Here is a 19,949-nt window from a genome sequence, read left to right on the forward strand (position 1 = left end):
AGAAATAATAATGTAGCATGAGAATATAAGTATGTACACGTGAACTATTTATGTTACAAGTAACATTCTCTTGTGTTATATTTATTATAAAAATACAATATGGTATGGTCATAAGTCATGAGTGGCATGGTCATTAATCATGAGTGGTATGGTCATAAGTCATGAGTGATATGATCATAATTCTTATGCCATTATTATGTCTAGCAATTATTGTTGCTTTTGTATGTGTGATGTGTGTAAGAACACTTCTTAAATAAGTGACTTACATACACTTGCAAAAAGATACGTACAAACATATGAATGAAATGGATTCAAGTGTCATTTCATTTTAACTCATGCAAATAACTTTCAAGTAACTCTTTTAGTAAGTAAAAGTGTTAGTGTTCTTCATCTTGTTATTTCACTTATTATTGGTTGATAAGGACTAGCATCCATTTGGTATTGGAACTTTACTCAAGTGTGGATTACCGATAGAGGAATGCTACGTTGGCTTCTTAGTATTCTTAGTATCCATAACTTCTCAAGTTAAAAATCTTCAAAGGTTGTAGTCTTTAAACTCTCTCTTTAATATTTTGTTTTCTTAACGACATGCACTTGGATCCTTGGTGGGGAGTTTTTGAAAGGTTTAAAAATTGTTGTACATGCTTCCGTTGCTAAATAGTTTTATGAAATTTCATATACAAACCCCTTTAGTGGTATCAAGAGCCGCTTTTGCATGTGTTAAGAAACTTGTGTTATATACAATAAGAACTTGTTCTTATTATTAGAAATGAACAACTTCTCTTCTAAAAAGGAAAAGTTGTAGATTTCTAAAATGCAACTTAGTTATTTTATTTGCTACAACCATTCATTTTAAATGCATGTATGGTTGTAGAAGTTGCTATATATATACTAGTTGATATATTAAGTTGCATGGTGCATAGAAAGCCTTTAGACCATTTTGTGATATTTGGTTGTGTTGAAAATCGATTGAGTTGTAATTATTTTTTCATTTATAATGGTTTGTAATAATTTTATTTTTCATGTTTTGTTTATTTTTGAGATGTAAAATTATTAGTGTAGACTTGTATATTTTATCTATAAAAATGTAACAAGACAAGAAGAAAATTCAAGACTGAGTTCTAAGCAATTTTGGAGCCATTTGCAACACCAAATGTTGACTAGGCAAGTGGGAGCTTCAAGACATCACAATGGAGCATGGATATTTGTCATGTCCTTAGATTGACCGGTCCCTTCGTTTGGCTCACGAAAACTGATTAGGAAAAGGCTTGACTATGCACCTATTAATTGTTGTGTTTATGTTTGTATGTTGTATGTTTGAATATAGGATATTTCCATGCTAGAAAATATTTTTTTTAACAAATTAAATACAAATAAGAGTTTGGTAAATTTATATATAATTTTAAAAATGGTTTTTCATAAAAGTATAAAATGAGTTTTAATAAAAAAGAGTTTTTACATAAAGCTCAAAATTGACATTAAAATTATGAATTTTAATAAATTATGAATTTAATAAATTTAAACCAAACTCTTGTATAAAGTTTTAAATAAAATGAATTTTATTATAAACTAAAATTGGTCTTAAGTTAGAGCGCTCAATATATATATATATATATATATATATATATATATATATATATATATATATATATATATATATATATATATATATATATATATATATATATATATATATATATATATATATATATATATATATATATATATATATATTAATATTAATATAGGATATTAGTTTAAAATTGGACACGGCGTGAGTGACTGAAATAGAGATTCTATAAACTTCAGACCAACATATAAAATATGATTTTATCTAAAGTATACGTGTAATATATTGTTGAAAGTATGCAACAATTATTATACGAAATGTTTTGTCAAATTGAAATAATACAAAACACAAAATTCCTTTTAAAATGTAAGTTTATGCCATCCTTTTTAAGACACTCGCTTGTCATTTGTGCGTCATTGCGGAGAGAGCATCAGCCAACCATCACGACCGTCTTATGATTACCGAGATGGTGTTTCGCGATTCCCATGACAGTCTTGGGCCGAACATCATAGTTTTTAAATAGGACAACTTAATTGGTGCTTCTTGTGGAGAGAGCATCAGCCAAACACAAGAGGCCCAAGCATAGATGGGATTAAACATACCAGTTGACAATTGTTGTTAAGGATCCCATTAAGATATAGAAATTGTATTGGACTTACAATTGGTAATTGCTACCTACCTTGTTGATTTAAACTTAGTGGAGAGAGCATCAACCAACCACTCAAGGTTAAATGTAACTTGGATTCTAGCCTTTAACAAATTAATTTTTCATAAGAAAGTTAGGGTAATTAATTATTAAAGGATCAAATATTAAAATACTAAAAGAACTTTGTTAATTTTGTAGATGTCACCCAATGAAACTACACCCGTTCGCCACCTTTCTCTAAGATCTGTCTTAGAGAAGGAAAAACTCAATAATACGAACTTCTTAGACTGGTATCATAATTTGAGAATTGTTCTCAAAGTCAAAAAGAAGTCGTATATACTTGATGGACTCATTCCCGAGGAACCCCCTGCTAATGCCACTAAGAGCATCCGAGATGCTTGGACTAAGCACACGGATGACTCCATAGAGGTAGCATGCCTCATGTTAGACACCATGATTTCAGACTTGCAAAAGGACCTGGAGCATCATGATGCCTTTGAGATGCTTAAGCAGCTAAAGGAAATGTTCCAACAACAAGCTAAGCAACAACGCTTTGAAACTGTCAGAGCGTTACACGCATGCAAGATGGCAGAGGGGACATCTATAAGCTTTTATGTTCTGAAAATGAAGAGCTACATAGATCAACTTGAGAGGCTTGGATCTTCCATTGGTCCTGAGTTGGCAATAGACTTGATCCTCAACTCACTACGTGTGACGACCCGAAAATTTCCGACCAAATTTAAACTTAATCTTTATATGATTTCGACACGATAAGCTAAGTCTGATAGGTTGAGTCTCAAAAATTTTTAAACTGCTTACATGGATTCAGTTAACCTTTGACTATTCCCGATGATTCACGAACATGTGTTGGTAAATAGATATGTATATATGTAGGTATACATGTGAATATAAATAATAGTATATATGATATTTGGAAATAATAAAATATAATTTAAACATTAGAATTAAATATATAAAATAATATACAAAATAATTAAGTCGTAATTTAAAAATGAATCTATGTATAAATATATATGATTTTTATGATAGTGTATAAATATTCAATTGTATAATTTGTAAAGATTACATAATTAATATTATATATATTGTAAAATATATAAAATTTATGAATATTAAATATTCAATAGATGTTATTTTATAATATATTGTGATGACCCGTCCTAATCCTCCTGGACGAAGTCTTCAACATTTGGTCCCATTGCGAGGTACTGACTTAAATATGCGATGAACGACTCCATGTAATATGAGCAAATGCACAGCGGAAGATTTCTTTCATACCTGAGAATAAACATGCTTAAAAGTGTCAACCATAAGGTTGGTGAGTTCATAGGTTTATCATAACAATCATTTCAATATATTAATAGACCAAAAGATTTTCGTTTATAAATATATGTACACTCGCAAGTGTATAAAAGTATTCTATAAGTTGTTGAGCGCTTCGATAACCATACTTAACAATTAATGTGGCATATTCCCTTTATTATGAAATCTCCCTACACTGTACCAAGTATAGTAAAAACGAAGTACTATGCAACCGTTTACGATACTAGAGCGACTAGCCCAGTTGGGGTGGTCAAACCCGATAGATCTATCAATAGGATTCGCGCTTTGTTCTTACAACATGTAAATATTAGTTACCAAGCTAATAGAGAAGATATGCAAGGTGGTACAACTCAACGTAGAATAGATTTTAAGTACTTGTGTCTATTTCATCAAATATAAAAGCAGCGCATATATTCTCAGCCCAAAAATATATATTGCAAAAGCAATTAAAAAGGGAGCAAATGAAACTCACAATACAATATCTTGTAGTAAAAATATTCATACGACGATACAGAACAATGCAGGGTTGGCCTCGGATTCACTAACCTATATCAAGTATATATATTAACACGTATAATATTAATCAACTATGTTTATAATGTATTAAGATTAATTTTTACATATATAATCATATTACTATCTATATTGTATAATATATTTAAATATTATGTATCACTTAATAAAAATAATATCTTGTTTAAAAATATAAAACTATGTAATATTAGTATAGGTAAGTAATAAATATATTTTATATAAATAATATTTGTTGTAATAATAATAATAATAATATTAATACTGATAATAATAATAATAATAATAATAATAATAATAATAGTGTTAATGAAAATAATATGATAATTTTATTAAGAATGATAATTTTACTAATAATGACATTTTTAACAATAAAGATAATAATAATAATAATAATAATAAAAATAATAGTAAGAGTAATAATAATAATAGTAATAATAATAATAATAATAGTAAGAGTAATAATAATAATAATAATAATAATAATAATAATAATATTATTATTATTATTATTATTAAGAGTAATAAGAGTAATAATAATAACTACCTCTCAAGAAAAAGTTCCAAAAATAAATGCCTATGCTTGGGCTCGAACCCAAGACCTCTCGGTTACAAACAAACAACCATAACCATTCCTCCATCCATTCACTTCTTAATCCAGTTTACTGGAATATCTTCTTGTTTCTACACCAGCCCATCATTTAAGATAAGCCCAACCTGTGCAGTTTAAAAAAAAAAATTGCAGCAGCCTAGGTTCGAACTCAGGACCTCTTGTTCCCCAACCACACTTAACTATTCTTCCATTCAAGTTTTTCTAATTTATATTACAACCCAACTTACTTATCTAGTATTTGATTCAACCCATTTCATCATCTTCTTCACCATAACTAAAATCAAAAGGGGCAAAAACTTAACAATAATTGAACGAGTTTTCATTTATGACTTGTAAACAACATGAAACAAAAAATAAAATAAAAGTGTTCTTGTGATTAAAAAAATTGAAAAAAATACTGCTGAAGCTCGTAACACTACAAAAAAATTTTAATGTTTTCAATTTTGAGTTCGTTTTGGATAATCTTTACAACATGAAATATGTTTCAAATCATTCCTAAAAACTATTGGACTCGTCAATTGAACTTAAAACATCAAAACAAGCTCTAATTTCTCCAAGAACAAAACAGTTGACTTTTGACAATTTAACTTTGACTCGCAAATTCGAATTCGTTGTTAGAAATTCGGATTTGAGATTTTGCAGAAAGTTTGAGTTAAAGATTCCTAATAACTTTGCATTATTACATTTTGGAAATTGGTTCAACTTCGAGTTTTGGCTAAAAAGATGAAGAACAGAGGTTTAAATGGGTTTTCTTTATTTTTCTGTCTAATTCTTCTCAGTTGCAGATATGGATATATAAAATGTAAGTATATTCATAATTTAACAGTAATTTGATCTTAATTGATTCGTGAAAAATGGACATTTAACAACTGGTAGATAGGAAGTACCATGTTTTCAGTCAATATAGAATAAAAAAAATAAAAGTACAGGTAATAGACAAAATCAGTTACATGTCCTTGTTGAAGATCAAAATTATTAATTAATAACTATAATACTAATTAATAATTATAATACTGAATAAAAGTAGAAATACTAATAATAATAATAATAGAAATACTAAGGATGTTAATATCATAATAACACCAATGAAAATAATGATAATAATAACTTTAAATAAAATGATAATTTTAGTAATCAAGTTAATAATAATACTTTAAAATTATAATTTTACTAATAACAATGATACTAATAATGATAAAAATATTATTAATTATATTAATAATTCTATAATAAAAATGTATCGAACTTTATATATTTAGTAATATTAATAATACTATTAATATTAATATTAATATTTATTTTTAAATCACAAATAAAGTAATAATAATAATAATAATATTGATAACTATATCTTTACTTGTAATTTCTTTTAATATATTACTGTTATAATTTATTACTTATGTAATTTTTACCAATTATATAATTAAATATTTATACACTATATTTATATATATATACATATTTATTTATAAATAATTGTTCATGAATCGTCAGGAATAGTCAAAGGGTAATTGAATATATGGACATAGTTTCGAAATTTTCGAGACTTAACATTACAGACTTTGCTTATCGTGTCAAAATATTTAATCGTATCGAGAGTTTGGTTTAAAATTAATCGAAATTTTCTGGGTCGTCACATATATATTATACAATTAATAAACATGATATAATTAATAAGTTGTAATATTATAATAAATGTAATTACAAGTTATTATAGTAATATTATTATTACTTTCAATATTAACATCTATGTTAGCATTATTAATACTTTTATTTTAAATATATGACATATAAGATATGAAAACGGATATATATAAAGTATTATATTATTATTATTACTAATAATATTATTATCAGTATAATATAAATATTATTATAATTAGGATAGTGTTATGATTATCATCATTAATAATATTTTTTATCATTTTTATTAATATTAAAAATCATTATTTTAGTATCATTCTTAATATTATTATTTTGGTATTATTATAAATATTATTATTATCTTTATTAACAGAATTTATTTATTTTATATATATTTATATTAGTATTAGTAATATTATTTATTTTTATTAATAATAAAAGTATTTTAATTATTTATTATTTATATATATTAATTATCAACAATAATTTTATAAAAAAATCAAGAGAATTCGTACAAAAACTGTTTGATGACTCTCTCAATACTGTGATTAATTTTGTTCTTGTCCTAAATCTATTACAAACTGCAATCAAACCCAGACATAATCTGAAGCGACCCGTCCTAATCCATCTGGACGAAGTCCATATCGATTACAAACGATTCATAATAGTTGATTACATCGCGAGGTACTTGACCTCTATATGATACATTTTACAAACATTGCATTCATTTTTAAAAGACAAACTTGCTTTACATCGAAAGTTGACGGCACGCATACCATTTCATAATATATCCAACTATAATTGACTTAATAATAATCTTGAAGAACTCAATGACTCGAATGCAACGTCTTTTGAAATATGTCATGAATAACTCCAAGTAATATCTTTAAAATGATCAAATGCACAGCGGAAGATTTCTTTCGTACCTGAGAATAAACATGCTTTAAAGTGTCAACCAAAAAGTTGGTGAGTTCATTAGTTTAACATAAATAATCATTTCCAACATTTTAATAGACCACAAGATTTCATATTTCCATTTCTCATAAACATACGTCCCATGCATAGAGACAAAAATATCATTCATATGGATTGAACACCTGGTAACCGACATTCATATATGCATATAAGAATATCCCCATCATTCCAGGATCCTCCTTCGGACATGATATAAATTTCGAAACACTAAAGCATCCGGTACTTTGGATGGGGCTTGTTGGGCCCGATAGATCTATCTTTAGGATTCGCGTCAATTAGGGTGTCTGTTCCCTAATTCTTAGATTACCAGACTAAAAAGGGGCATATTCGATTTTGATCATTCAACCATATAATGTAGTTTCGATTACTTGTGTCTATTTCGTAAAACATTTATAAAAATTGCGCATGTATTCTCAGCCCAAAAATATAAAGGGTAAAAAGGTAAATGAAACTCACCATAATGTATTTTGTAGTAAAAATACATATAACGATATCTAACAACTGAACAATGCAGGGTTGGCCTCGGATTCACGAACCTATATCAATTGTATATTTATTAATATATCTAATCGTATTCGAATGAATATATATATAAATTTATTAATTACATTAATTTTATATTAATAACATATATTTTTAATTTGTATGTACATTCAAATGGTTAATATTTTTATAGTTATATTAATATATTCATATACATACTTGTTTAATGTTATATTTAAAAATCGATAATTTGTTGTTTGTAAGTGTTTATATAAATAATTTTAGTAGGTTTTATATATATAGTTATGTGTAGTTTTAATATAAATATAGTATATATAATAAATATATTTTATGTACAAAATATTTCTGTGCTTAAAAATGATAATTTCGATAATAACGATTTACTAATAATAATAAGCATAACTTTATTAAAAATGATAATATTAATATTAATAATAATATTGATATTGTTAATAATAATACTAATAGTTATAAGAGTGTTACTAATACTTAATATTAATGAAAATAATAATAACTTGTATTATCTTCATAATAATGTTAATAATAATGATCCTAATCATAATAATAATAATAACACATCTGTTAATAATAATAATTATCATACGTTTAATAGCAATAATAATATCAATATTTTTGATAATTTTAATGATAACATTTATAAAATTGATAGTGATGTTAATAAGTTTTATAATACTAATAATAATAATATTATTACTTAATAATACTACTAATACTCATATTAACCATATTACTAATATTACTTATAATAATAATACTTTTAATACTAAATACAACAACAATAATAATTAGAACAATAATAATAATATTAATATTAATAATAATAATATAATTAATAATAATAATAACTTGATAAATGAACTACCTTCAAGACTCCAAAAAGAATAAGAAACTGTCCAAGCCGAGACTTGAACCCCCGACCCCTCGAACACCCATCAATCCTTATAACCAGCTGGGCTATGCCCAATTTCCGAAATAATACAGAAAACATTTATAATTAACCCGTATCTTATTTATTCCTATTTCTCTCCTTCTTCATCTTCTAAATCGACCAGAGGTTCCAACATCATCGAACAAATTTTTAAAACAAGATTTAAAAGATTGAACCTTAGTTAATACGACTTATATTTGGAACATTAATTCAATAGATACACAAAAACAAAAACAAAAAAAAAAGAAAAAAAGAACAGCAACTGTTTCGTCGCTGCTTCAATAAATAAATAAAAATTTATTTCGCATCAGAAGTTGTTTTGGACAAAACTTTGAACACGAAAGGTGTTTAAAATTACTCCTAGAAGCTTTACAAATTATCAATTTAACTTAATTCATAATAGAAAGCTCAAATTCGATTTAAGAACTACCGTTTGACTTTTGAATATTAAAGTTTGACTGCAAAATTGAAATTCGATAATTAAAATTAGACGTTGAAACTTTGCAGATAGTTTAACTAGATGAATCCTAATCTAATTACATTTTTAGATTTTGAAGATTAATGCTAAATCGAGCTTTTGCTAAAAAGTTATGCAACAGAGTTTTTGAGCTATGAAAAAAAAAATGTTTGCTCTTCAATTGCAGAAGTGTGTTGAAATATTAACACTTAACAATGAATTTGATAAGTTTTAAACCACTGGTTACGTCGACAGGTCTAACACAAGCACAGAAGAAATAATATAAAAATATAAAGGAAGAAAAAATTAAACAGATAAAGATAAAATGGAAAATTAAACTTGTACTGGTTTTTGGCTATATACTGGGTTTGATTTTCAACTGGTGGAGGCAAGTAACAAATTTCAACAAAGCTGGATAGATACCATTAACCAATTCGTACTATAATAATTTTATATAATTAATATAATAAATATTAATAATTAATAATTATATTAATAATATTAGTTATTATATTACTTGAAATTAATAAATAATTAATAATGATATATTTATTAATGATTTTAGTAATAGATGGTATTATTTTTCAATAACTATAATAAAATTGATAATATTACTAATATTAAGAATAATAGTATTATTAACAATATTAATAAGAGTAATAATAATGATATAAATAATAAGTTTAATAATAACACCAAAGCAAAACCATTGTATCAATTTTATTTTTTTTTATTTTTTTTATTTATGTACTTTCTTCGTACTAATGATAACACTGATATTTATATTAAATGTCAATTCCGATAATAGCAATGAGAATAATAATATTATTAGTAAATATAACAATTTAGATGCATTGAATTTCATATCTATAAGTTATCTATAATGATATAAATAAATATTGATTTTAATGAAGATCACAATAATAAAAGTATTAATATTATTAATAGTACTACTAATGTTATTAGTCATTATTAATTTTATTAATGATAATATAAATAATATTAATGATATAGCAACTTTTACTTATCAAAAATTCATATATATATATATATATATATATATATATATATATATATACACATTAATAATAATGATACAATAAAAAAAATAATGATAATAATATTAATAATACAATTATAATTTTTAACTTGTAATATAATATATTACCATTTATTATATCCTATCTATCAATTATATAATTTATTGAATCTCTAATATTTATAAATTACAATATATATAATATTACTTATGTATAGCATTTGTTTATACATATATATTTACTTAATTTATTTACACATAATTGTTCGTGAATCATCGGGAGTGGTCGAAGGTCAATTGAATATATGAACATCGTTTCAAAATTTTCTAGACTCAACATTACATACTTTACTTATCATATAGAAATCATATAAAGATTAAGTTTAAATTTGGTCGAAAATATCCGGGTCACTATAGTACCTACCCGTTAAAGAAATTTCGTCCCGAAATTTGAGTAAGGTCATCATGGCTAACAATAAAAAAAATGTTTTCATGACGAATATGAGTTGATGAATAGAGTTTTATCATTATTAATTAATATAGATAAAACAATTCGATTACTCGAAGAGTACGAGTGAAGCTATCATAAAAGATTGAAATGAGTAATTGCAGGTTTGTCTTAACTGGTGACGTAGTCAGGGTTGAATTCCGAAATTCAAGGGATTTAAAAAAAATCTTTGTAATCTATAAGATTTGATTCTTCGGTAAATAATAAAATTAGGATTCTCTTTAATTTAATGCAGTCATTTGCCTCGATCGCTTCGCTATAAATCAACCTCTTTCGTTCCTTTTATTTTCATCACTCATATACTTTCTTCCTCAATCTATTCTCTTAAGGATTGTGAAAATGCTCAATCCAGTTCTAATTCTGAATATTATTCTGGTCATTGCAACAATAATTCTTCTTTTTCATTTGCCAACAGAAGAATCTGTTTACTTCTATTACGCTCTAGGATTATTGTATTCCTGATCCTCCCGTGTCTTTATATTGCTATTCGCATAGACATACACGGTTTATGATCTTTCTTGTTTGCTGCGATTTATACTCCAATTTGTATTTCGAGGCTCCATGTTTTTGTTTTCTCCCCGACCTGAAGTAAAGCGATTAAGACGTCTCGAATTCGTACGTATAAAATTTCGAATGAACATAACTTAATGTTCTAAGCGGAAAGGAAAGGTAATAGCACGATTTAATTTGTTAAATTACCAGAAGTTACGGAAAAGACAGAACCATCAAGAAAATATTTTCTTGATATATTTAGAGGTTAAGTAGAATGAAAGAATCGTGTAACATGGCACATAATGATGGTACTATGAATCATCACATTCCATTAGAAACTCAGCATGACTTACTGTAATATAATCACGTTGATCAAGTGTCATTATATTATATACTAACTCATGTATCAGTTCCCAACATTACTTCAATAACATTCATATTTTAAGCTCGAAAGTTTACAGAATATAGAAACTAACAGTTTCTATATGATGTAATACTGATAGCACGAAGAGATTAATGATTTCAGATAAGAATAGTTATAAAAATATCTCTAGAAATATGGAGGATATTTATAATGAAAGATACGATAATATCTCGGAATATCTAAGATCAGAGGATGACAGAAACTATTATCTGCAAGGGTTTAGAGTAAGGAGCAAGATATTCACTAAAGACTTTAGCAGACATTGAATCATTTGGATTCTTTGAAGTCAAACTTATTCTTTGTGATTTGTCCACAGCTTTCTTCCTAGTTTTGCATAATCTGCTTTTCGGTACTAAATTTTCTATTGAATGTTTCCAATATAATGATACACAGGAAGCACGAGGAGGTATATAATTTCGGACGAGAATATTTATGAAAATATCCTCAGAAATATCGAAGATATTGATGATGATATTTTGAAATTTCTAAGTTCGATGGTTGATGGAGAAAGATTTTCCGCAAGATTTTAACATGACTTCGGAGCAAGATATTCTCTAAAGATTTCAACAGATCCAGAATTACCTGAATCCTTTGAATATAGGGTTTGGTCCTTGTATTTGTCCTTGGTCTCCTTCATGGGTAGCTCAATCTGTTTTTCAATACCCAATTTTCTATCGAGTGTTCCTAACACTCCTTTCTTTATCATCAAACTTTTGGTCGTTTAGACCATCTACCATTTTTCTGTTTCCTATGCATTTAATTCTATGATATCTGAATCATCGGTTATTAATCCGAGGTGGTTTCAGGAAAATTGTGTTTTTAGATGATTAAACGCTGATGGTAATATGGTGGAATATGAAAGGTTCCCTGGTAACAATAAAAGAGTACGCGTATATATCAACGTTATAATAAGGTTATTTCGTACGAAAAGTCGAAGTTGTCTTGCTGGAGCTGTGACAAAACTGGCTATCTCGAACAGCAGATGCAAGGTTATCTTCGGTAATAATAACGCTAAAGGAATTAGCACAGCTACGTGTTAAACGTTTACTCACGTTCCGAGTGTTTTCAGGTGCATAACTATATGCATCAATCTTTTCTCCCATAAATGAAATGCGGTTGGTTCATCCTTTCGATTGAGGTGTTTTCAAGAATCATGAAAGGTTTGAACGCAGAATGTAATCGTGAAGATACAAATGATGTTTAAGACGAAATTAAGTGGCAACTTGAAGAATTGTTTAATTTCGTATGTTATAATCAATATTTTAATTCATTTTAATTGTCCAATGTTATTAGTCTACAATCGATAGTCCACAGTTGATAGTCCAATAATTCATATATAGTTTAATATATAATATTCGAATTAATTAATACGTATCGTGACCCTTATACGTCTCAGACTGGATCACAACTCAAACTATATATATTATTGTAGAATCAACCTCAACCCTGTATAGAGAACTCGATCATTACTGCATATAGAGTGTCTATAGTGATTCCAAATAATATATATAGATGCGTCGATATGTTATGTCAAAACCTTGTATACGTGTCCCGATATTTAAAGTGCGTAAAATAAATAACAGAAAATTAAATAACGATAAATATAGTGCGTAAAGTAAATAACAAAAATTTAATGACGATAAATAAAATTGCGAGAATGTAAATTGCTATAAAATAAATTGCGATAAATAAAATGTAATCAGTTAGCTAGGAACAGTTAGCTAGGATTTTGTTAGCGTGGATTCTTAACAAAATTTCTCATAGTTAATTTGTTTGTTTCTAACAAATTTTATTTTGTCCAATGTTTTCTTCATTATGCCACTTGTCGGATTCTGATAGGTCAAAATCCAAATATGAAATTGAATGAAAATGGTTATTCTGTGATGAACGAATTCGTATGGCTGTGGTTGCAAGTAGGATAGTAAATGACTGTTGAATCAGATTCGAAGAATGTACAGTGTAACTTATTAATGTGAAATCTTAAATATTCCTCGGGTATTACCTACCCGTTAAAATATTTTCATCATTAACAGTTTGTACGAAAGAATTTTTAATCACAATATTTATGAAAACATATATACATATATATTTTCTTCAGATGTAATCATGGATTCATTGAGTTAATATGATATTAAACTCATTTGGTTTACCGTTAGAACTAGAATACATAATCTCTAAAACATTTAGAGATTACTTAATCGTCATGAAGAACGAAGATAATTGATGTAGAACGATACATAGAACGATGATTATACTCTAGATACAGAATGAGTTATTGAGGCATGGATTGTTGATGGTACTAGTATTGATGTGGTTGGTACTGCTGATGGTGGTACTGTTGCTGTCGGTGCTACAAGTGTTGTTGGTGCTGAGGTTGGTGTAGTAAGTATAGCTTGTAGATCACACACCATTCTTGTCAGGTTTTCTATCCTACCCTCTATCATTTCTATCCATCCACTCATCTGATTCGATAGATCTTGATTATCAATTCGAAGTTCCCTAACTTCTTCTAATATTCCCCTTCGATTGGTATTCAGAAGTAGAGGTTGAATATTTTCTGAGATTGTAGTAATGCGACCTTCGAGGTGGAAAACTTTTAGCAAGAAGAGTGAATACAGTGTTGTGCATAGGTTCACTGGTGAGTACATCATTTTCTCCGATGTTAGGAGGTAAGTTTGGTTCGCGGTAGGGCTCGCCTTCTTCATTTCTCCATTGAGTGAGTAAGTCTCGGACCCACCCCCATCTCCTCCAGAAAGAAAAATAACTAAATGGTTGAGGCACTTCAGGTTCATTGACTTCGGAGTCTGCTTCAATATACATGTCGAAATCGCTTCCGGAACTAATGGAATCCAAGCTAGGTGTAGGATCCATCTCTCACGATCAGTTAAAGGGTTTTGATATGAAATGATTTTCGGTTATCAGATAATATTCTAATTATATAGAATATCTAATATAGTACAGAAGATCCCGTAGATTACGGAGGAAATTAAGGAAACGTGTCAGTTAAAATCTACAGTAACAGATACGCTAAGATATGAATTTTTTCTATACACTATTCATGCAGTCAATGCAGTAAAACGTGTCTAGACTAAGAATAATGAGCAGTTAATTTCCTAAGGATGATAAGCAGAAGATTTCCGACAAAAATGATAAGCAAAACTTTTGACATGCAGACACGGTCGAAGTCCAGACTCACTAATGCATCTTAACGGCTATCAGTTAGTGATGTGTGCGAGGTGGGGTACGAAATAGCTTATATTTTTACTAGGAAAAACTATTAAATGCGATACAATTTTACACAAGATATTTATTTATTTATAGAATGGATATACCTAAACCTTGCTACAACACTTATAGGCAGTGTACCTAATCGTACAGTAGTGTAGTTTTTAGTAAGTCCGGTTCGTTCCGCAGGGAATCTTTTAAACAAAGCTTAACGCTATATTAGTTTTAATTTATAAAAAATACAAATATATATATATAAGTAATATTATTATTATAAAGGGGGGTTTTTACCGTTTAATGATCGATTTGTCGATTTTTAAAACTTTAGTCGCAGTTAAAACCTAATGTAAAATATTAAATAAATAAAAGACTTAATTTAAAGCGTAAAGTAAATAACGATAATGAAATTGCAATAAATAAAAGTGCGATAAAATAAACTTGCGATAATTAAAAAGTACGATAATTAAAAGTGCAATTAAATACAATAACAATAAATAAAAATGCAATAATTAGAAGTGCAATTAAATATGAAAATAAAGGAATTATGCTTATTTATACTTTCGTAATCATGATGTTTGACGTGTTGATTTTAGTTTTATGCCCATGGGTTAATTGTCCTTTGTCCTGGATTATTCAATATGTCCGTCTGGTTTTTGTCCATAACAGTCCATCGGTCATAAATTTAAAGTGCGAGTGTCCTCGTCAAATTATTCTTATATCCGAAGTCAAATATTCTAAATAATTGGGGACTTAAACTGTAACAAGATTTTAATACTTTGTTTAATAATTACACCAGGTTATCGACTGCGTGCAACCCAAGGTTTTAATACTTTGTTAGCAATTATGCCAAGTGTCCTTGTACATAATTTCACCCCTGTTTTAATAATTCTAGTGACTATTAATCCATTTCGGTGTCCGGTTAAATGAACGATTATTCGTACATATAAATATCCCGCCCATCGTGTCCGATCGAGTGTATATGGTTATTTATAGGTATGTCCAATTGTAAATCTTTATATTAAAATTAACAAACTATCATTTAGTTAAACAAATATAAAGCCCATTAATAGCCCATAGTCTAATTTCCACAAGTGTCGTTCTTTTGTCCAAACCCCAATTATGGTACAAAGCCCAATTACCCAATTTTAGTAATTAGCCCAACATCATGATTACTTCGTTTTAAATAAGCATAATAATAACTTAGCTATGAGACATTAATGTAAAAAGGTTGAACATAACTTACAATGATTAAAAATAGCGTAGCGTTACACGGACAGAATTTCAACTTACACCCTTACAACATTCGCTAACATACCCTTATTATTAGAATTTAAAATTAAAATTAAAATTAAAATTAAAATATATATATATATACATTTACATATGAGTGAATGAGAAAAAGATGTGTAAAAAATTCGGCCGAATGCTCGGCCTTTTAAATGTGGATTTCTGACTTTTTGGGCTCCGCGAGTGCGGCCATTTTGTTCTTCAGAGCTCCGCGAGTGCGGAGCTATGGATTCCAGCTCACACAAGCTTGGCTCCTAGCTTGCCGACGGATTTATAATATAATATAATATATATTTATTAATTTTAAGAATTAATTATATATTATATTATATTCATGTGCATAGTTGACTTGTAATTTTTAGTCCGTTGCGTAGAGCGTTGAGAATTGACTCTGGTCCCGGTTCCGGATTTTTGAACGTCCTTTCATATAATTTAATATCTTGTACTTTGCGTTTCGCGTCTTGTACTCTTATGATTTTGAGACGTTTCTTATCAATAATTGGAACCTCTTTGATTGTACTTTGTACTTTTTAGCTTTTTTGTCGTTTGCGTCTTCAATTCGTCGAATCTATCTTTTGTCTTCACCTTTTATTATTTAAACGAAAATCACTTGTAAATAGAATAATTGCAACTAAAAGCTTGTCTTTCTTGAGGGATAATGCTATGAAATATATGTTCTTTTTTAGCATTATCAAATATTCCCACACTTGAGCGTTGCTTGTCCTCAAGCAATATAGTCTTGAAATATACTAGAATCACTTCTTTATTCTTCACACTTTGTACATCAGTGATTTCTTTACGGCAGTATAAACAATGGTAGTAACGATGTGGTTTACAGTCCCACATGACTATAAAAATTTAGATCCATTAAGGAAATTGGATCTTTATGAAAACATTTGATCTCTTGAAAATTTAATCTAGCTTTTACCCTAGATAAGTTTTCCAGAATAACCCTTCACCGGTGTTTGCAAAATATTTTTGTGGGTTTTGTGGGTTTCAGATTTGAAAATTTTAGCTCAACACTTGCGGTTTTGTGTTACCCACTTGCTAACCTTGTATTGGGAAAGTAACACGTCCAGTATACTTGCTCCGTATATTACCTTTCGATAAACTACCGTCCGGTTGTAAAGGAAAGCGTTGAACAAGCAACTATTAAGGCAATGTCCCCTGACATGCTTTTAATTATGGTCTATAACGTATCGGACGCAATTATTATCCTTGGTAGGAGCAATAGTAAAGCTCACCCTTATAATTTTTCGGTCTGGCACAAGGTCATGTCTTTGACCATGCTATGCAACCACCGTTCTTATGGTTGACACCTGATTTGGTTCAGGTGACCTAATGAATTCCAGGTAAATTTCTAGGATTTTACGTTCAATGGTAATGAACGCATTGAAAATAGGTTTTCAGAAAACAAATCGGTTTTTAATTTTGATCAAAATATTTTCTCGTTCAAGCTCGAATTTAGATATCATTGAATTCCATGAGTTTGTAATTCTCAATCTTTAATGTCAATCTCAAGGATTGAGTAATATCAGGCTTAGAAGCTGATTTTTAATCTTTAAGGAGATTATCCTTTCTGGAGGTCTGATTCATTAGTCTTATCAAGCTAATTTGCACGGTGTCCTCCCCATTTTACAAGACAGATCCTCTCATGGTTAGGATAAGTCTGACCACTTGGCGACCCTGTTTTATGCTGAGGTCCGTGGATTTTCTGCTGATTTTAGAGACGACTTTTCTAGATTTTTCGTCAACCTACAGCTGGTATGGACGACAACTTCATGACCTAAATCAAGAAGCGCGTTTCTTTTTCGAAAGACTTTACTTCCTTTTAATGATGGAATTGATTCATCGTGTAGATCCATCTTTCTTACAGTAAATCGGGTAAAACTGTTTAGTTTAGTCCAAAGCAAAAGTATCTTCAATTATTTGTTACAGAAATATGTGACATATGTTTAAAATAACTTGGTAAATTTTCCCACACTTGGCTTTTATTTTCTTTTTTATTGTCCTCTATTCCATTTTAAATGAATTCTAACATTTTAGTTTGTTTCTCAATTTATGTCCTTTCCGAGGTAACAATAATTTCGGTGTTAACACCTAGTTTTATCGTTCATAAATATGTATAAACATGATTTTGAGTTCATTTAATTGAAAATTTTGAATTTTTTTTTCTAGAATTGGGTAGTCAGTATATAAGACTAAGGCTGTTCTTTATTATCAGAGAGCACTAGATTCTAATACAACTACTGCTTTACTAGTATTTCTAATGGTAACCAAGTGTATAAGTTAAAAATTTTAAAAATCCGAAAGAATTTAACCCCTTCCCATACTTAAGATCTTGCAATGCTCTCATTTGCAAGAAATCAGTAACAATTTAAATTATTGAGGGTGATTAGTGTAGAAAAATGATTAAATTTTACCAAAGTTTTCAAACATATTGGCGTTTGTTTGCTGAATGATAAATGGTGCACATCATTTGTTCATTCCGTCTGTTGGTACATCACATTTGTTTTTCGTTTTGTCGTCAAAAGTAATAGCTTTTGCTGAACTTAATGCCAGTCTTTGAAAAATGCGCTGTTTTACCCTGTTTTGTACATGAGATAAACTACAAACACATATATACATATTTTTGAAGTTGGGTTTTCACACCACATTCAAAAATTATTAAAATCTAATAAAGTTAGAAAATTATAAAAGCTATTATAATAATAAAATAAGAAATAAGAAATAAGAAAATTAAGAATTAGTAACATTACAATAAAATAAACAAAAATAGAAAATTACGGATGAGGATGATGGTTCCAGTGTGGGTCCCAAGCGTATCCATAGATGCTGTAAAATGCTTGGGCCGGGTCATATGTAGGATTTGGAGGTCGGCTCTCTAAAGTCCAAGGAGCAAATTCGGGCATAACGGTAGGAATGTATTCTCTACCTACATGTATACAATGACTCATGATTTGGCTTTGATGATACTGCCAATCTTGAAATGCTTTTTGTCTAGCCATTTCATACTCGTGTCGAGCCATAAAAATTTGCATTTCCGTCATTGGATTACCCCCTCCCGGTTGACCTTGCTGTTGTTCTCTCTCAACCTGTGGATGCCTGCCATCATAACGTGCTGCCACGCTGTTTTGTTTCTTTAAGACCTTAGCACCATGATAAACACGCAAATCTATTCTATCGCGAGGTTCTGGTTCTGCCATTAATAATCCCCCCGACTTCTATCCACACCGAGATATTCAGCAATTAAAGTAATAAATATACCACCTCCTATTATGCTACCACGCCTCATACCCTTAACCATAGTCAATAAATAATAACCCACACAAAAATGTATACTTACAGCGCTGTGTGGGTCTCGAATACACATGTGGTAAAACAAATCCTGTTCATTTACCTTTTCCTTATTCTTACCTCGTTGTGTAATCGAATTGGCTAAAAACCTATGGATTACTCTTAATTCAGCTCTATCAATATCAAGATAAGAGTATAATCCCCCCTGGAATTGGCGATGGCTAGTCATCCTACTCCATACGTCATTCGTATCAAAATTCTCATCCACCCTCCTACCATAAACTATTAACCTCTGGCAATCATAAGATGCTAGCTCCTCGGGTGTATATATACCTAAAGCCCGAGCCATGTCTAGTAAGGACATATGGCGCATCTCCCCTCCTAATAAAAATCTAATAAAACTACGATCGGTTAAAGTATCTACCAGATCATTTATTTCAATAG

At 28.8% G+C, this 19,949-nt stretch overlaps 1 protein-coding gene across 1 annotated transcript in view; it reads left to right on the top strand.

Annotated features, from left to right (window-relative positions):
• The first annotated feature begins 2,414 nt into the window (after positions 1-2,414).
• The window catches only part of LOC139868462 (uncharacterized), a 58,926-nt gene continuing 41,391 nt past the window's right edge, over positions 2,415-19,949 (top strand). The window contains exon 1 of the mRNA XM_071856791.1: positions 2,415-2,925. Coding sequence (XP_071712892.1) covers positions 2,415-2,925 — 511 coding nt within the window. The remainder of the gene's footprint in view (positions 2,926-19,949) is intronic.

Source organism: Rutidosis leptorrhynchoides, chromosome 9 (genome assembly GCF_046630445.1).
Source record: "Rutidosis leptorrhynchoides isolate AG116_Rl617_1_P2 chromosome 9, CSIRO_AGI_Rlap_v1, whole genome shotgun sequence".
In the NCBI taxonomy this organism is placed as follows: domain Eukaryota; kingdom Viridiplantae; phylum Streptophyta; class Magnoliopsida; order Asterales; family Asteraceae; genus Rutidosis; species Rutidosis leptorrhynchoides.